Genomic DNA, 19,842 nt, shown 5'->3' on the forward strand with positions numbered 1-19,842 from the left:
ACATTGAAAGCGGTGGTTCAAAATGCTCCTCTCTTTTCTGCTTATTTTTAAAGGGAGAGGGCAGGCTTCGCTCATAGTTTTGTATCCAGAGGTTCAGTGGCTTTCTGGGAGGAACTTCAATGGAGAATCCTCAGGAGTGGAGGGAATGATCACCACCCCACGGTTCCTTCTGGTTATTTTTAAGGTTCCAACCATCCTTGTTCAGGCCGGAATTTCCAGGAACTGGCTGCTGCCCAGCGCCAACTGGTCCCTCCCAGCCTCCTACTCCCTGCAGGGTGGGGCCCCATGGGTGGAGGCTCCTGAGGGTGGAGTTGGGTGGGTCTCCAGTGATAGGGAGGGCACTGAGCAGAGGCAGATGAGAGGCAGCGTGGCCTCACGCAGCCCTTCTGGATTTGATTATATAACGCTTCACAGAAGAGAATTGTGAGGGCTTAGGCGAGGCCTTGTGAGATATATACACAGCAGGATTAGACATTATGGGTATTTTTCAATTTAGCTTGGGTTGCTTGCCCTTAAAACTAAAACACAAAATTGTCAGAGAGCATAAACAAGTGTGTAACCCTAGTAGGGAAAATGATTTGAGTTTGCTGTAATTTCTCTGAGAAGGGTGTGGAATGCCACTAGCCAGATGGCCTTGAACTTGCCAGGGTAGCATGGGTGTGGGCGTCCCCGCCCCCAGCCCTGCTTTGCTGGGCCTTCCGTTTGGAAAGGCATCAGGCTTTTGCTTGGTTGTTACCTTTGCACCTGTCCTTATTGACATGCAAAATCAATTGCTTCACTTGGTCTTTCCGAAGTACAGGGTGTGGGCAAAATCTTATCTGAAGCCATGTCCTGTTTGGACAAGTTGGACTTGCCTTGGCAGCCCTCCATAGGGTGGAGCAGATGGGTGGAGCAGGAAAGTAAAATTGGGTGGCTTGTTAGCTGAGAGAGGAGAGAGGGCGGGCTGTTTGCTCACTGGATCATTATATTTCATCTGAAACAAAATAATTAACTTCTTTCCCATTTACAATGCACATTAATGCAAAATAACTAATTCACAAGGGGCAAAGATTTAGAAACATCCCATGGAAGTTTTCTACTTCTCAAACCAGTGATAGAAGAGTAAGGCAGGTGAAAATCTCGGAGTGGCATGAAAATTTCCAAGAATTTCCAGGTAGGAATTTCCAGGTAGGTGCCATCGCGCTTAGCTTTTCTTAAGGGAGCCTCCAGCTTAAAAATGCCTGCTGACATCTGTTGCCTGTCCCCTGTATTTCTGGCCAGGGCAACTGCCCGTAAATACTCGAGCCTTTGGGAGATTTTGAAGGATTTGGGTAAAGCAATGAGGGAAAAGTTTCTCTGGACAGGAAGTTTGTTTAGCTACAAGGATGTTGCTTGCCTGCCTGGTCCTCCTGGCCAATAATTACACACACATGCACACACAGCCTTTTTTTTTTTTTCTCTAAAGTTCCTTTGGGGAGTAAGGGTGGGGGAAGATAACATGTTTCCCCTTTTAAAAATTCAAACACTTGGAAGAATAGAAAGGGCCGCCTAGTGAAGGTGTGTTGCCGTATTGCTCCGTACACCTAGCTGAGGTCAGCTAGGAGACTGAGGTTTGCTTGGAGGAAGGCAGGTGAGTTGGAGGTTCACGGCCAGTCCTGGGTTGGGGAAGATAATGCAGGGACCCTTTGAGGGTCTGCGGGAAGAAATGAGGGCATGGAAAAGGGAATAAATAGGGAGATAAGAAGGGAGAATGTCAGCGGCAGGTCTTGCTCTAACCCCAAGAAGCAGGGAGGAAACTGCTTCTGATAGGTACACATTGTCTCTCCACCTTCCTCTTCCCTCCTCCCTCAGGAAGGGGCAGGCAGTCATCTCTAAGGTCGTTTCTGTAATAAATCATGCTGTAGCCTCCAGGCAAGCTGCTTTCAGAGGAGGTTTAGTAACCTCCTAGCGTCGTCTTCCATGAAGGACTGCGTGTGTGTTTCTAAGCCCTGCAGCTCACCTGCAGCACTGCCCCCACCCCACAGAGCAGCAGTGCACAGGCCTAGGACACCACTGGATGGGGCTCCAAAGCGGGACTGCATTACTTCTGAAATTTCATGTCAATGATTCACCAAGCATTTTAGTCTTCAAGTCCTTTAAGCTATGTCTTGCATTTTGACGGAAATTTGACCCTTATTTTAACATGGGAAAAGTCAGAAATATAGGTGGAAAGAGTGTGAAGGGAAATCTGTTTCTCCTTTTTGAGGATCATTCAGTGTTATTGGCCTTTCTCTGCAAAATAACACAGCTGGGGAAGATGGCATTAGCTCCAGTTATGGAAAAGTATTTTGGCGATGGTGATCTTCCTATATATTTTTGCTTTTAAGCACCTCGATAACGTAGAAAGTTTAATAAAAAGTTTTTCCCTTTTCCCCCCCTTTTAGATGCAGTTTTGTTTTCCTGATATTGCTTAGTTTATTTAGCCTTAGAGTGTATTTCTAAGACTAGCTAATGTGTTTCTAAGGCTAGCTAAGCTAGTTAAATGTAATGAAGATATGTGTTTAGGATTGGAAAATTGTCATCAGAAAAAAAAAAAAATAGAACCACATTTAGGGCCTCCTCCTCTCTGTGATACTCACATAAAATGATTAATAGAATTCCTGAGCCTGGTTAAAACCCAGTAGGCTTTAAGACCCCGACATTGGCAAACTGGATTTTTACTGGGGTGTCCTGGTCTCTAATGCCTGTTTTAGTGCGCCACCTACTGGTTCTACTTAAGATTGTCGTCAGTGCTGTATAATAGATTTTCTAGGCATTTGTGGTTTATTTAGCATTCTTACAGAGTGATAATAACCCCATTGCACTGAGCCGCCCATGGGTACCAAAGACCACCAAGTTTAGGGACCCGAATTCTTCCAGTGCTTAAGTTACTTCTCAGTTATGTGGAAAGCACGTTGAAAACTTTACACTCTTTTACGATTGTAGACCAGAACCTGTAAGCAAATCCATACCAATGACAGAAGTGGTCCCTCTACTCAGAGCTATGGGTGCAAAGTATAGAATCTTTTTGCAAATACATAAACAAAAGCCCAATTTCTGTTCATTTGTTTGATTTTCTTTCTAAAATTTCATTCCTTCCTAGCTTAGCTTCCCTATCTTGTCTTTATTACAAGTTTTGATTATTGAAATAATAAACTTGGCCAGGTGCGGTGGCTCATGCCTAAAATCACATCATTTTGTGAGGCTGAGGCAGCCAGATCACTTGAAGTCAGGAGTTCAAGACCAGCCTGGCCAACATGGTGAAACCCCGTCTCTACTAAAAGTACAAAAATTAGCCAGGCATCATGGCAGGCGCCTGTAATCCCAGCTACTTGGGAATCTGAGGCAGGAGAATCACTTGAACCCAGGAGGCAGAGATTGCAGTGAGCCGAGATCGTGCCACTGCACTCCAACCTGGGTGACAGAGTAGAACTCTATCTCAAAAAGAAAAAAAATAGAAATAACAAACTTTAAAAATAGACCACAAATGTATAGAAAGCTGTCCCACCCACCACCACTACCCAAGAAGTTCCTGTTAACAGTTTTGGGTGTGTGGTTCCAGGCGTTTTCTTTGCATGTCCTTTATCTTCTTGTTTTATATCCTGTGACTATCACTAAAAGCATCGTCATTTAAAAGCTATTTTAGAAGCTACCCAATTAGGAACAAAGTGCTTTTAGACCTGTGAAATAGCGAGTGCATTTGATTCTATTCATTGTGATATTTGAATTCTGCACAGACTTTTTTTTTAATATCCAGGGATGCATTATTTAGTTAGGAGTTTCAAAATTAGGTATTCTAATCCTATCATTCCTTTGTTTATTAACTGAAATACTTCTGTAATGAGAATATCCATTCATCAACATTTGGATTACTTAGAGGTACAGTCCTGAGCAAATAAACATAGCTTTGTAATTATTTTTTAATAAAAGCAAATCAGGTTTTGTTAGTACCAGTGTTTTTTACTAGGCTTAATGTTTTTCTTGGGATGACAAGTCTTGCATTTCCTTAAACTTAGATAAAACAAAAAAATTAAAGAACAATAGTGATTTAAATAATGCCTTAATGATAAAAAGATACAGCAGGTTAATGTGTAATTCATTTCTAAAAGAAATCAGTAGTCATTGCTGTGGCCATTAGACAAAGTCATTGAAAGCTTTGTGAGCTAAATAGTGGACTTAGAATTTGAACCAAAAGGAACTCCAGAGCCCATCATCTTAATTTATTCTACTGTGCTGCAGTTAGTGGTAGTAAAGAGTGCAGGGTAACATGAAGTGTGGAGATGGCAGCCTCGCGCAGAAGCTGTGGCAGTAGTACAGTTGTGAAATGACAAGGCCTTAGAGGAGACCTCATACAGGAGGGAGGCAGCTGTTAACTTTGAAACTGAATCTAGTCTGAGTTTTATTTAAGGATGGGGGATAGACCTCTGAGGCGAGGGTATGTTAGCAAAGAGGCAAACACCAGACATTTTTGCTCCAGAAGTGGAACCAACACATTTAGTGTTGTGTGTACAGAATATATAGCCAAAATGTATGTACATGTGGATATAAATGAGGGCAAAAGGGGTGTGTGTGTGTGTGTGTGTGTGTGTGTGTGTGTGTGTGTGTGTTTTACTCTCATTGGATAGACCTAAATCCTTGAGAAGTAGGTAAGGGAGGCATGGTCTGCATTTTGCAAATGATCACACTTACTCCGTGGCTGGGCTAGTTAGCAGTCTCTGCTTGAGTCTCAAGACCGTAGCTCCTTACTTATACAACTGAGAATGTGAATGATTTTATTTAGAAGGATTTGCGGCAGGCTGTGGTGGCTCACGCCTATAAACCCAGCACTTTGGGAGGCCAAGGCAGGTAGATCACCTGAGGTTGGGCATTTGAGACCAGCCTGATTAAGAAACCCCATCTCTGCTAGAAATTCAAAAAATTAGCTGGGCATGGTGGTGCATGCCTATAATCCCAGCTACTTGGGAGGTTGAGGCAGGAGAATCGCTTGAACCTGAGAGGCGGAGGTTGTGGTGAGCCGAGATCATACCATTGCACTCCAGCCTGGGCAACAAGAGCAAACGCCATCTCAAAAAAAAGGGGGATTTGTATCAACATACTGTCTAGTGCAATAGATGAGCCTGGAAGAGTGAATTCAGTATAAAAAGCTGGGGGTGCAGAGGTGGGAGGCTGCCACAGGGCGGCCAGCCGTGAGTCAGGGCTGCTAAATGATCTGACCTCATTGATGTAAGCAGGAGATCTCACATCTTTTGTTTATAGTCCACTGTGGGGCACTGGACAACAGTTCTTAGACCCAGGTTCATCCATACAGCTGCTAGGCTGAGAACTGGTTAATAATAGATCCCAAGACACAAAAGCGTTTTCATCCCTCATTATGAAATCATCTCTTTTTCACTGGCTGTCGGGGTTTGTTCTTGCTGGAATACATACAAGGGTAGTAGCACCATTGATTTGAGCAGCTTGGTATCAAATTGCGTTTGCAGATTATAATACACCCTGTGATATAGGAAAATACAGTTTTGAAGTCAGGGCCTTATGTCGAATTATTGATGAAATTCACGTGTTGTCATGAGATTCAAAACAGACTTTCTTCAGGGAATCAATGAAGCACAAGAACTACATAGTATTACTTCCATAACTGTGTGTGAAGATATCTTAGTATAACCCGTGGAGCACCAACACAACAAACTACAGGGCTGCCCTCATGGAGATGGGGATGGGGGTTGTTAACACTGAAATGCAAGAAGTCATCCTGAACCTGGGACTCCTGCAGCTTCTTCAGCTGGAACTCACTAGAACTTGTTCACTTTGCCACCCAAAGCAGGGTGATCTGTAAAGGCCTTACCTCTAACCAAAGCACTGAGCACCTAAACCAGATTTGGCTAGTGAGTGCCTGAAGTCGATTTCTGAAAATGTGTCTAGTAGCAGGACAGTGTTTCTGTAACTGAGGAGACACACTGAACGTTGAGCAGACTGAATATTTCGTCTTGTGAAGAAGCAGTTGGCTTGATGTAGATTAGTGTTAGGAGTGGGCTATACAGAACACAGAAGACAATAGAAGGAATGTCAGCAGAGAACAACAGAAGAAAAGGACATTTCCTTTACAGTAGGCTCATTTTCTAATGAGAAATCTGAGTGAAAGCAAGCTAATATTCTTCATATGTGAAAAGTGCTTAGAAAACAATAAGAAGTTGTGCAGGGGTGTCAAGACCTGAGTAGACATTTCTCAAAAGAAGAAATCCAAATGGTCAATAAAGCTGAAAAAATTAACTTCAGTAACCAAATCAATTTAGAATAAAAATCATTTGCCATTTTGAGACTAACAAGTTGGCAAGGTGTTTATCTTTTATAACACAAGTGATAACACATGTTGCTGGCAGAGGTTTGGGGAAACAGGTTGTATTTTATTAATGAAAATAATAGTTCATCTTTGCCAGATGATGCATCAGATGCTTTGGGAAATGTACATACTTCTCACCCAGGAATTCCCGTACAGAAAACTTATTTTAAAAATTAATGGAGTGCAGAAGGATATATTTAAAAGGCTCATTGCTGTTTGTAATGGTGAAAATTTTGGAGCAACCTAAGTGCCCACTAAAAAGGAGTAAGTTAAGTAAACTGATGTGTTCACACAGTGGCACAGGGGATTTGATGGTGCAGAATCAGACTTACTGAAAAAGAAATGTTTTCACAATAAATTTTTCAGTGAAATGACAGGCACTAAATAGCATGTACACTGTGAGCCCACTTTTAAAGAGGGTTGGTTAAATGAAAACGAGATTTTAATGATGGTTGGTTCTAGGTTTTCTTTTTGCTTGTCTTTTATGCCCGCTAATTTTCCTGTAACCAACATAAGGGGAAAGGGGAAGGTGCTTAACAATCATACGCAGTGTGAACCTCTATAAAGAGTTGCACAGCAATCCAAGCAAGCTTTGCCGCTCAGAAGGGGCTGTATGTATTGTTCCAGAAATGTCAGGGTTTATGTATTGAGTTAGAAATGGTGGTTGCTTCTCAAATGGTTATGACCAGGGAGTCTGATTTTAATTATGTAAATGGCATCTTTCATAGGTAAGGGAAACAAATTCCAGCCCTTCTAGGGGTAGGGGAGAAAAAGGAGTGGAAAGGTGGGATGAGGAGTATTGTATTTTATTTTACTTTTTATTTATTTACAGTATTTATGGTTGGTTTTTTTTTTTTTTTTGAGATGGAGTCTTGCCACATCACCCAGGCTGGAGTTACAGTGGCACCATCTCGGCTCACTGCAACCTTTGCCTTCTGGGTTCAAGCAATTTTCTTGCCTCAGCCTCCCAAGTACCTGGGATTATAGGCGTGTACTACCACACCCAGGTAATTTTTGTATTTTTAGTAGAAACGGGGTTTCACCTTTTTGGCCAGGCTGGTCTTGAACTCCTGACCTTAGGTGATCTGCCTGCCTTGACCTCCCCAAGTGCTGATGAGCCACCAGCATTACAGGGGTGTAATGCTGTAATGAATAAATCACTCATTACAGGGGTGAGCCACCGCACCCAGCCTATATTTTATTTTTACTAGTTTGTATTGGGATTTAGATGGATACCTTGTTTTGTTTTCTAGGCCATACACCAGAGCACCCTAGAAGGTTTAACTAAAATAATGCTCATGTTTGACCCAGTTCCTGTCAAGCAAGAGGCCATGGACCCTGTCTCAGTGGTAAGTTTTCCAAAATGGAACACCTCACCTTATTTTTTCCAAGTGATGATAACATTGTTGTGTGTTGAATTACTCCTTAAAATCACTCATTACTTGACAGGCATTTCATAGGCAAACTTTTTCTCAACATCCCTAAGTATGAGTGAGGGAAATACTGTCCTAGCTGCTATGGGTCCTTTAATAAATGTGGTCTGTGCTTCCTAAGACCTGTGCCTGGCGTCCCCGTAAATATGTTCAGCGTAGGACTTAGGCCATAGGCAAATCCTCTCGGGACAGAAGTAAGTTTACAAAAATTCCTCAGCCCTTTTGTGTGTAAAAATATATTAAGAATAGAATGATTTGCTTGAAACGAATGACAACAGCCATATGGAGCTGTGACTATATGAGAGATGACTGAGGGAAGCCAGCGAGAGAAAGAACTTGGCAGTGAGGACAGAATCTCATTTACTTGGAAGAGTCTGGCTGTGTGGGAATCAAGTTCATTGTCCTTTTCAGCACCTTAGCGCTAAGCCAGCCCCTCCTGTGAGCCGGGCCACTAGCTGCTTTTAGGTCACCAGGGACTAGCAAGGTTTCTGTAGCTCCAACATCAGTGCCGTGGAGGGGAGACATGGTGACAGAAAAAGGTGTCTTGACTTCAGAGACGGGAGTGGTTTCAACTTGAGAGATCTGCTTGAGTGAATATTGAATAACAAGGCAACGCCCCCACTCTGTCTTGCTCTTTTCTTCCACGGGCTTGGAAAATATTCACAAGGGGGAAAGCTTGGCCCGAGTTGTGTATCTGAAGGTTGGTAATAACACGCTTACAAAATTAGATCATCCTTATGCATTGGCTCTGGAGGTTCCTGCCAAAAATGTTTATACAAGACACGGGGGTCACTCCGAGGCCCTTGGAGCTGAGTTGCCATGGATATTACTAAGCCAGTGAAGTGTTTACCAGTATCTATAATGGGAGTTAAGTCAGAGGGGCTTTAAGGAAATAACATTTACATTCCAGCCTGATAACTGAATAGCCGAGTGTCTGAATATGGTAGCAACTGAGCAGTAAGGATTTTATTAATCAAAAAACTAAATTATTCTTTTTTTTTTTTGAGATGGAGTCTTGATCTGCTGCCCAGGCTGAAGTGCAGTGGTGTGATCTCACTGCAACCTCCATCTCCAGGGTTCAGGTGATTCTCCTGCCTCAGCCTCCCCAGTAGCTGAGGTGCCCACCACCATGCCCAGCTAATTTTTGTATTTTCATTAGAGACAGGGTTTCATCATGTTGGCCAGGCTGGTCTTGAACTCCTGACCTCAGGTGATCCACCTGCCTCAGCCTCCCAAAGTGCTGGGATTATAGGCATGAGCCACCGAGCCTGGCCAGAACTAAATTACTTCGAATGTTACACAGTACTGTCATTATATTCATCAAATCCTGCTCCCCGCCATTACTGCATGATCACATTAGAGGAAAATGAAGGTATAAAATTTCCCCATTAATTATATTCTTGAAATAGGAATAGGTTTTTAGCACTGGAGAATATGATTCATTTTACAAATGGTGCAGAGCCATCAGTGATGCATTTTACTGTTCAGTGTACTTCCAGTGCTTTTAATCAAGCATGAAAATCAGGCTCAAGAGTCCAATAGAGAGCTAAAAGGAAGATCCACATTGATAAATTGGTGTGATATGTGTAATTAAGTGCAAGGAAATGCACTTAACCAAAAAAAATGTAGAGTAAAATGAATTTGAAGTAACTGTTAAACTTGTATTGTTGTAACATGTTAACACACGAAGTTAAAATATGTAGAAGTGTTTTTGCAATTAATGATCTTTTTCTCCTTCATGTGCTAGATTTCAATTGCAACTGACATTTTGAGAATTGAGTTTCACCAAAAGTTACTGTCAGTCCTTAAAATGAAGGTGTTTTTTTGTTTTTCTTTTTTTGGCTTTAACTTTTTTTAGCAGGAAGTATTTTTTTCTTAATTCAGTGCAACCTCAGTTAACAGAAACATTTGAAGAGTGGGGTGTTAAAATGATTTTACTTCTAAAAAATTAAAAAGCTTTTGTTCCTACTCTTAAATCTTCAAATTTCATCTTTTCTGCCTTCATAGGTGAAGTATATTGAACCTAATTTATTATTCCTTTTTTTTTTCTAAATTCAGTCTTTGACCTGAAGATCAAAGTCTTTGGTTATTCAAGTCAATGTTGTAAACATTAAGGCACAATAGGACATTGTAAAAATATTTTTAATTTCTACATATGAATAAAAATATTTTATGATAACTTATTTCTCCCCCTTTCCCCGCCCCTAGAAGGACAGTAAGCACAGCAGAAGCAATCTGCTCATTTGGTCTTTTGCTACGTGTCATTTCCCTCATAACCAAATATAAGTCCTCATACTGTTCGCCACTAAGCCTTGTGCTGTGAGGCTTGGGGTCACCCTATTAAAATTTGCAAGAATGAGGAACAGAGTAGACTTTGCCTCCCCAAGTCTGTGCCCTAAATCTCTGCTACTCACTGTCCACCCAGTGTTGGCAAATCACCAGCAGCAACCTGAACTTCCAGTTTTGTGGGGTTTTTTTGAAAAATTACAAAATATGAAACTGGTGTAAAAAAATGCACATGTACATAAATTGTTTTTTCTTTTACCGTTTCCCAAAAGATTGAAAATTAAAGGATTTAATTCAGGAAGTTAGCAAGAAAACAAATTCTAAAAATAAAACAAAAAGTACTCTTCTATTCCTTTAGAAAGATTACTTTTGGAGACGGGATTAATAATATTCTGTCATCTAACAGACTCCTTATAGATAGGGAAGTTTGTCAAATGAGTAGTTTCCTCTGTGGTGTTCTAACAGAAACTCTTCATGGCGCTTTCAAGCCTGGTAGACAGAGAGCTTTCTACCTCTGTTTCCACGGGGGTGCATGCCGTTTGCTCTTTCCAGAGTGTGTTTATACATGCACCACGCCTTCCTGTGCCTGGAACCCTCTCTTGGATGAAGATTCCTTTGACTTGCCCTGTCATGGACATTCACTTTTTTTCATGTTGATGAATAGTGAAATAGAGATTTCATCCACGTTTCAGTCACTTCATCCACTGAAACTCTTACAGTGGAAAACTCACCAAAACTATACCTAATAAAACAAGAAACATATGCAATTATCACCTCAGCATAAAGTGATAGAGCTTTGGGAAATTATCTAAACCTTGTACCTCTTTCCCTGTCGCAATTAAAATCATTTTCTCAAAGTTCAAAATAATTGGTATATTTTTCTTTACCTTGTCAGTAGTAAAAACCCTGCCAAGAGAGAGTGTTAATTTACTCCACATTCATGAAGTATTAATTGAGCACCTATGCCCGGCCCTCATCACCTCACACTGCAATGAGAAGCAGCAGTCAGTCAGTAAATGCACACTGGGCGTATGAACATCTGAGTGCGTGTTACAGACAGAAAGAACTTTTCCTTATAGCAGATTGGTGGTTTTGTTTGGTTTTGTTTTGGTTTGAGACAAGGTATTGCTCTGTTGCCCAGGCTAGAGTACAGTGGTGAGATCACTGGGCTCAACAATCCTCCTGCCTCAGCCTCCAAAGTAGCTGGGGACTACAAGCAAGCACACCATACCCCGCTACATTTTGTTTTTTCTGTAGAGATGGAGTCTCACTATGTTGCCCAGACTGGTCTCAAACTCCTGGCCTTAAGCAATCCTCCTGCCTTTTCTGTAGAGATGGGGTCTCGCTCTATTGTCTAGGCTGGTCTCAGACTCCTGGCCTTAAGTTCTCCTACCTCAGCCTCTCCAAGTGCTGGAGTTGTAAGTGTGAGCCACTGTGCCTGACCCAGCCCTTGTGTTTTAAGCCCTTGCGATCCCCAGTGGGGGCCAGAGTTGGGAAGGGCAAAGCCCATGTCTGTGTCTTGTCTTTGGACTGCTCTGTTCCAGGACATAGGGCCTCTGGGGCTAAGCAGCGTGCACAGAGGGCGCTGGAGGTCCGTCCATGGCCAGAGGCGCATTTTCTGCTTCATCAACACTTGTCTCTGATTTGGATTTGGGGCCAGTACAGCCATGCTTGTGTGCATTGCTTTGATAGAACATGGGAACGGTCTGGAGCAGAGGGGAAGACTGTTACCAGGTTGTACCTGCCCAGGGCACACACCCTGATCACACCCAGTGTCAGTCCCTACACCGCACCGGATTGTTGGAAGCTGATTCCGAAAGCTTGTGTGCTCTACCCACCAGATAAGATAAACTGTTTGAGGGGCCACATTTCGTCACCCTTTTGTGAGGCCTTGGGCTGGAAACAGTTAATTATCTACCCAGAGTTGGGTGTCTGTGTGCAAATCTGTCTCCCCACAGTTAGTCTTATGACTTACAATAATCGCACATCTAATAGAGGGAGTGAGGGCATTCATATGAGAACAGACATATCAGCAAACTGGTAAAACTTAGCTTTACGTGTGGCTTTTTCTGTCTTAATGGCTTGAGAAACCTGAGAATATTACTAAATTTGCAAATCTGGAGGTTCTAAATTCCTTCTCTTCCAAAACTCGCCCCATGCATAGAAAAATCCAGCAATGACAGCCATAAAACTGTGTCCTCATTTTGCTTCCCATTTAGCTGCCAATAACTATTGGCATTAAAATCTAGGTCATAGGGAGGTCTTGGAAGAATTGGATTGAACATAAGGGAGAAGCTACATTTTGGTCAATAGAAGAAATGCTGCCTCCCACTTCCTAAAGGTTTTTTTTTTTTCTAATACCAGAACCATTGCCCTTTGGAGAATTATATGAAGCACATTAGACTTTAGGACTAGGTGAAATCCTTCTCCCTCCTATATTTACTCCCTGAAACTCTCCAATGTACATGATTTATAGTGTATTTTTGTTGTTGTTAATGAACCTTGTGCCTCTTTTAATAATACCTATCTTAATATTTAAATTTAAATCTGTTTAATACTTAATGTTGCTATGTTTTGGACCTCTTGTGTTGGTACTGTGCGTGCCTGGCTTTAAAGAAAGGTGGAGAAGCTTTTCTTCATTTGATCCTTGATATATAACTCAAAGCTATTTTTATTCATTTTGTGTTTTGTGATTTTTATATCCTTCATTTTCCTGTTTTTAAGCAGCATTAGTGTGAAAACTGGCTGGGCGTGGCGGCTTATGCCTGTAATCCTAGAACTTTGGGAGGCCCAGGTGGGCAGATCACTTGAGCCCAGGAGTTCCAGACCCGCCTGGACAAAACCTAGGCTCTACAAAACTACAAAAATTAGCCAGGCATGGTGTCATATGCCTGTAGTCCCACTTACTCCAGAGGCTGAGGTGGGAGAATCATGTGACCCCAGGAGGTCGAGGCTGCAGAGAGCTATGATCATACCACTGCACTCCAACCTGAGAAACAGTGAGACCCTATCTCAAAAAAAAAAAAAGAGAAAAGAAAATTGTTTTTCCCTCCTTTAAAAAGACCTTTAGTGTTTTTGTTTTATATCTCTGTCATTTAGATTGTTGCTATTCAAAAGGTAGTCTATGGCCCCTTGGTCCACTCCCCAGGAATTCAAAATTTGCATTTTAACAGGTGCCCCAGGTAAATGGATGTGCACAGTAAAGTTTGAGAAGCTCTGGTTGTGAGCGGCAGAGCCCGTGACAGTGAGCATTTCTTGTATAAGCAGGGACAAGAAGGGACTTCTAGGACAGCGTGTGTTAAGCTCGTTGCGTAGGCTATCCCATAACCTCACAGCCTCCTGGAAGGTGGGGATTCAGAACAACCTTAACAAGTCTGCCATATCCTCATAGTGCCTGCACTCCTAATAGTTCGTTAATAATTTTTCCTGCCTTCTTTTACAGAACTGCTTTTTCACATAATCAATTTAAAGGCAAACTTGGTGCTGCTACTACAAAATATACATGTAACAGTTTTTGCTGGCACATACAGATAAACACATAACAATTTAACTTAGGGTATGCCCGTCGTGTTCCCCACCCAAAAGCATGTTAGGTACACCCCAAGTGATATGCAGCACGCTGCAGGAATCCCTGTTCTGGGAAGTTACACAGATTATAACAGTCTGGATAAAGAAAGAACAGAAGATAACAAAGCATGATGTTAACCATGAGGACCTGATAAAGATAAATAAACACAGTGATGTGATAGGAAGCTTCACTGCCTGGCCCCTCCTCGATAGTGTGCCGCTCTGCAGGCCTGGAGCAGGGACTGGGCATCTGGAATTTTCAAAACACAGATGATTCTGATGTATGACCAGCCGGGGATTCACCCAGACCGAGCCCAGAGAGGAAAGTGGGTGATCTCAGTAGGAATCCCCGTCAGAACCATTGCTGCCCCACAATCATAAAGCACAATAGTGGCCCCTACAGGGGCTTAGGGGGCCCAGAAATGAATAGCGCATTTAGGGTGTTTAATTATAAGGTGCCATTGGGGGGTTTCTTTGTTGCATCCCGAGTTAGTATTGCCTGTAAATCATGAACACGTAGGATCTTAGAGCTGGAAGAGAAGCGCCATGTGTTGGTTTATCACTGTCAGTGTCAGCCATTCAAGTTCAAAGAACTTTCTGCAGGTAAGCAGGCTTGACACGCAGAATTTCAGTTTCCCTAAAATGCCGAGTGAAGAAGTTGGTTTATCTTGTTTAATTTTTAAAAAAATTAAAAATTATGTTGCATTCTACAAAGAAAATTTACAACAAAATGTTAGTTAAGGAATAGAAGTAATTTAGGTGAACTCCATGGTCAAGGATAGTGCCCATAGTGTGAAATTATTATGATTGGTTTGTATGTAAAGCTGGCAGATGAAAGTTAGGGTATCGTGATATTTAAAGAGACAAAGGTATTTGAAGATACATGAGGTCAGCTGTATATCAGATCTTGGGAAGGAGACACTCTCTTGTCTCCTCTGATCTCCCTTGTTTGTCCCCCAGCCTCATTTGATGAATGGGTAGCAGTGTGTAGAGGAGAGAACACGGGGCCTCAGCTTGTGTGAATGACCCTGAGCACCACATTTCCTTATTCAAGTCATAGCACGTTAGCTGTTTCTTATAGTTCTGTGTCACCCACAGACTTGGCATTCAAGTCTACAGCTTCATTCAGATTCTGAATAAGAACATTGAGCAAGTTAGGGCCAAGGACATAATTGCCCCAGTGAGGGTGGCCTTCAGGACAAAGGTGTGTATGGTGACTGACCCCCTCCTGGTTTGCCTGAGACTGTAGAGTTTCATGGGATGTGGGACTTTCAGAGCTGAAACCAGAACAGTTACGGCTGACTGGGATTGTTGGCCAATCCTAGGCATGGATTGTTCAGCTGCTGAAGCCCTTCAAAAGAAAGATACTGTCTGTCATGCAGCCCCATTCTTCCTTATTATATTCAAGTATGATGAGCAATCAATATCCTGCTGAAGTTTAAAGACATTACTTATCCTGAGAAATCAATGTCCTGCTGAAGTTAGACACTAAAGCTAGAGAGCATTTCCTGCTCATCAAGAAACCCCACCAGAAAAGCAACAGGTTGGTTTGGCTTGGCTGGTTCTTGGTGAACCCCAGCTCTGACTCCCAATGATAATGGCCCCCATGCCTATGCTAGCGCCTGTCTTAAAATTTTGCCAGGCATCAATCAGCCTTAATGTTTGACACAGGAATCCTCTTGGGATTAAATTTCAGATTTTTCATGTGCGGTAGTGACCACATTGATCTTAGTTTTAATGTTTATGAGACCGCCTCTCATAGCATTTTCTTTGTTCTTTGTTTTTTGGGTTTTTGTTTGTTTGTTGTTTTGTTTTGTTTGTCATCCAGGCTGGAATGCAATGGCATGATCTTGGCTCACCGCAACGTCTGCCTCCCAGGTTCAAGTGATTCTCCTGCCTGAGCCTCCCAAGTAGCTGGGGTTATAGGCACCCTCCACTACACCCAGCTAATTTTTGTGTTTTTAGTAGAGACGGGGTTTCACCATGTTGGTCAGGCTGGTCTCGAACTCCCAACCTCAGGTGATCTGCCCACCTCAGCCTCCCAAAGTGCTGGGATTACAGGCGTGAGCCACCACACCCAGCTCTCGTAGCATTTGTAATGTTGTTGAGGCCACTTCTCTAAGAGCATTTTTTTAAGGTCAAGTATATATTGAAATCTAAACCACTTTGTAAAGCCCTGGGGATTGTTAAGTGCCTTGTTGACACGTTTTTGTCTTAATTCATGTTTCAAGTAAATGCACTTGTTTGGCTGTTGACACGTTGTTTCCCTTTGTATCCTATAGTCATACCCATCTAATTACATGGAATCCATGAAGCCCAACAAGTACGGGGTCATCTACTCCACACCTTTGCCTGATAAGTTCTTTCAGACCCCAGAAGGCCTGTCACATGGAATACAGATGGAGCCAGTGGACCTCACGGTGAACAAGCGGAGTTCACCCCCTTCGTCGGCTGGGAATTCGCCCTCCTCTCTGAAGTTCCCGTCCTCACACCGGAGAGCCTCGCCTGGGTTGAGCATGCCTTCTTCTAGCCCCCCGATAAAAAAATACTCACCCCCTTCTCCAGGCGTGCAGCCCTTTGGCGTGCCACTGTCCATGCCGCCGGTGATGGCAGCTGCCCTCTCGCGCCATGGAATACGGAGCCCGGGGATCCTGCCTGTCATCCAGCCAGTGGTGGTGCAGCCCGTCCCCTTTATGTACACGAGTCACCTCCAGCAGCCTCTCATGGTCTCCTTGTCAGAAGAGATGGAAAATTCTAGCAGTAGCATGCAAGGTAAATTCCGCCTCTGCTCCATGCCGCTGCACTTGCCTAGCTTACTGGTGCTTCACCAGACAGGCTGGGTGAGGAAGCACAGGGCAAGGGCTGCTGAACTCTTCAAAGGAAATACTCATCTGCCTAAGGCATTCATTTTTTCTTTTTTTTCCCTGAAGTGTTGATACTGGAAGAGATCCCAACAATCAGGCTTGTCTGTTTGATACCATGACATGATTACTTTAACTGTATAAGAGTCAACCTGGGGATAGAAAGAACCTTGACTTTATGTTGCTTTATTGAATGCCAACATGGTTCTAGGTACAAAAGGCATTTAATAAATACTTTTTGATCATGGTGAAAACTAATGCCAATCAAAAGCCTCTTTGTTTACTGACTGGTCATAGACAGGACTATGGGATTAAAAGGAAATAATCCAGAATTGTAAGAATGAATCATTTCAGGGCTGGTGTCTTAGAATCCAGGTCCCTGTATTTGCTGCTTACTGGCAAAATGATGATCAAGAGAAGCAAGAATCTCCCACAGATTTGTTCCTGCTATAATTCTGCCAAAGGCAAATAAATTTCTCATATCTGTATAGGAGATAGGAGCTATGCAGTAAGCCTTTATAAACTGAAATTGGTAAATGGTAAGTGGAGTGACTTTTCTATTTTTATTTTTTAGTACCTGTAATTGAATCATATGAGAAGCCTATATCACAGAAAAAAATTAAAATAGAACCTGGGATCGAACCACAGAGGACAGATTATTATCCTGAAGAAATGTCACCCCCCTTAATGAACTCAGTGTCCCCCCCGCAAGCATTGTTGCAAGAGTAAGTATATTTAGGTCTACCCAGCATTTGCATAGTAGCATGCATCTTGGAACCTGGAATGGAAGCACAAGATTTCACATACCTGATGTGGTGTGAATGACCAGGAATGGCTTATTGTCTGTGGCCGCCACTGGCCGGGTATCACTGGCCAAGATGGGAAAATCTCTCCAGAAATAGTATGCTCTCTGTTAACACTGACAACATTATGACAAAAGTTACGTCAAGTTTTCATTGAATCAGTCATCTGTGATTTTGCACCTTACCACACGAATTGTTTTTGTTTTCTTTCCATTCTTCCAGGCTATGTATGCATAGTTCTTCCATGATGACAATCCTTGTGTAGATGGAATTTGGTGTTCTCTGGGTCATATAAAGTTTTCATGTGGACACACATAGTCCTCCCAGCTGTCACTTCTAACCTAGTATATTGTTTCTATTATGGGGAATGTCTGTAATCACCATCTGCAGGCCAACCACAAGCCCAAAAGAGATGCTCCAGAACAAGTCCTGGAAATAGTGGTGGCAACTGAAAGTCGTCTGTGTAGCTCAGGGAAGTCCAGCATTGAAAGAACTATTCTCTGGTCTTTTTAATCATGTCTGCCTACAGAGTGTATAGTATCCTGTAGAACTGCCATCCAGTAGCAAGACTGTGCAGTACTGGTCAGCATCCAACCACCTGAATGGTGGTTTCTTATAGGTCTAATGTGGTATAAGGTGGTAGTGCCACACACAGGTTCAGTAACCTCATTTGTAAGATCCTGCTGTAGATAACCTTGGCCTCTACCAGTGATTACACTAAGAGCGGGGTTTATAGTTGCTAAAAAGATGGTGTTCGGGTCCAACAAGGATCCCACCTCCGCTCTTTACCATATATATGATCTTGGATTACTCACTTAATCTTGCTGCCCTCATTTCTATTTTCATTATTGATTGTAGTTGTTGTAATTGTCTTGTGTTACGGGTGGTTCAACATTGGATTCAGCAGCCAGCTTCCTAGTACAAAGGCAACAGTTAACTCCACCAGGTCCCCTTCCATCGTCTTCCTGCATCATTTTCCTCCAACTTGAATAAATGTTCTACCCACCTTTCTCTTTTATCTTCTCCAGCCCCTCTGCCCTGGTCCCTCTCACAATTAACTCTGCAGCGGAATGCAAATTCTTAAATATATCCTAGTTTTGTATCCATATTCAGCTTGGGTAGGTACCTTCATAGTAGCTTATGGATTAATTGTCCACTGCACCCAATGATAGTCCTTTCTGGTTTGGATTGTCGTATGCTCCCTGATAGATGAAGAAGAGAATGACTCTCAGCCAGCTGCCTGAGCAGGTAGGGAGAGAGAGTCTCTGATAGAATTGTATGCTGTTATTTCTCTCAATCACATAGTGCCCTCTTCCCTCAAAAAACCTTCCCAGGTGTTTTCACAGCAATTATGTCATTCCTCCACAACAAGCCTGTGGGAGTCAGAGCAAAAAGCAAACTGATTGCCTAAGACATTAGATAACTTGCCTGTAATCACACTGCTAACAACTGAGGGAACCTGGGCTTGATCTCCTGCTTCCAAATCAGGGCTTTTCCTGGCATCTTATCATATCCAACCCATGGCATCTGCCCATGCACACAAGTGAAAGGAAAACATGACTAAGCAAAATGGACACATCTTATAGGTGGAATTACCTCTTTATGTTGAGGGATGTCTCTAGCAAGATAACTAGAAAGAGGGCATGCACTTATAGTTGTTCGTGCATGGGTGATGAAAAAGATGCTGTAAAACTAAATAAAGCCAAGTGCCTCCATAGGGAGGGATCTGTTGACTGGAAAAGTGTTATTCCAAAGTCTGGCATGTTGCAAATTGCAATGTAAAACATTACAGAAGATTTGAAGGCAATATTTCGTGCTTTGAATGCTGCTCAAAAGAAAATACTTTTTTCTTATTTTAAGTAATATTCTTTTGATGATCTCAAGCCCAGTGGCTTTTAGTGATTAATGAGTAATATGCTTATTTTAACGCTGTCCTAAGAATGCATTTTGCATCTCAGAAGAATTCAACAGATTAGCCACAGCTGGGACATGTACTCTTTATAAGTAATGTTCCCACAGATGTGATTAAGTAATGTCTTGGAGTGTGCCCAGTAGCAGCCCACGTAGGAAACCAGCTAGCCAGGAAAGAATCACTTGAAACTAGGCACTTAGTACCACTGCAGCCCCAGTAATATTTGCCTTAGGAAACCCTTTCCAGAGGCAGGCTTCAAAGTACAGCTTTGAAATCCGTTTGCTTGATTGTGGTGTTACAGCTTTAGGTTTCTTTATAAAGGCACTCAAAGGTACATCAAATTCCTTTTGTTACAGATTTACAAAAAGATTTATTTGTTCCAAATATACAAAACTGTATTTAGAACAAAAAGCATAAGAATCAGATTTCCCTATTGAGTTGCGTATGTGAATTGTAGCAACCTTAAAGATGGGCTGTGTCAGCTCAAAACAGTGGACAGATAGATGTATTAGCTCTCTAACTTCTTGGTTGTAATAATCCCAAACCATTACTCTTTGAAAATGGGAATGGAGACCAAAAAGTGCGAGATCCCAACACTCTTAATCTAGCCTTGGCCTGAACCAACACGAGTCTCTTAAGAGATGCA

At 42.4% G+C, this 19,842-nt stretch overlaps 1 protein-coding gene across 5 annotated transcripts in view; it reads left to right on the forward strand.

Annotated features, from left to right (window-relative positions):
* Window positions 1-19,842, forward strand: part of KLF3 (Kruppel like factor 3) — a 37,262-nt gene that overhangs the window by 8,754 nt on the left and 8,666 nt on the right. For 3 of the 5 annotated variants that reach the window (XM_032273851.1, XM_032273857.1, XM_032273864.1), the window contains exons 2-4: window positions 7,588-7,683; window positions 15,903-16,392; window positions 17,056-17,206. In XM_032273851.1, the coding sequence (XP_032129742.1) occupies window positions 7,627-7,683; window positions 15,903-16,392; window positions 17,056-17,206 (698 nt within the window). In that variant the 5' untranslated portion in view covers window positions 7,588-7,626. Of the gene's footprint in view, window positions 1-53; window positions 1,168-7,587; window positions 7,684-15,902; window positions 16,393-17,055; window positions 17,207-19,842 lie in introns of those variants that run through there. The other 2 variants (XM_032273845.1, XM_032273863.1) reach the window with 2 other exon arrangements.

Source organism: Sapajus apella, unplaced genomic scaffold (assembly GCF_009761245.1).
Source record: "Sapajus apella isolate SASKATOON/1434 unplaced genomic scaffold, GSC_monkey_1.0 scaffold5, whole genome shotgun sequence".
NCBI classification, from domain to species: domain Eukaryota; kingdom Metazoa; phylum Chordata; class Mammalia; order Primates; family Cebidae; genus Sapajus; species Sapajus apella.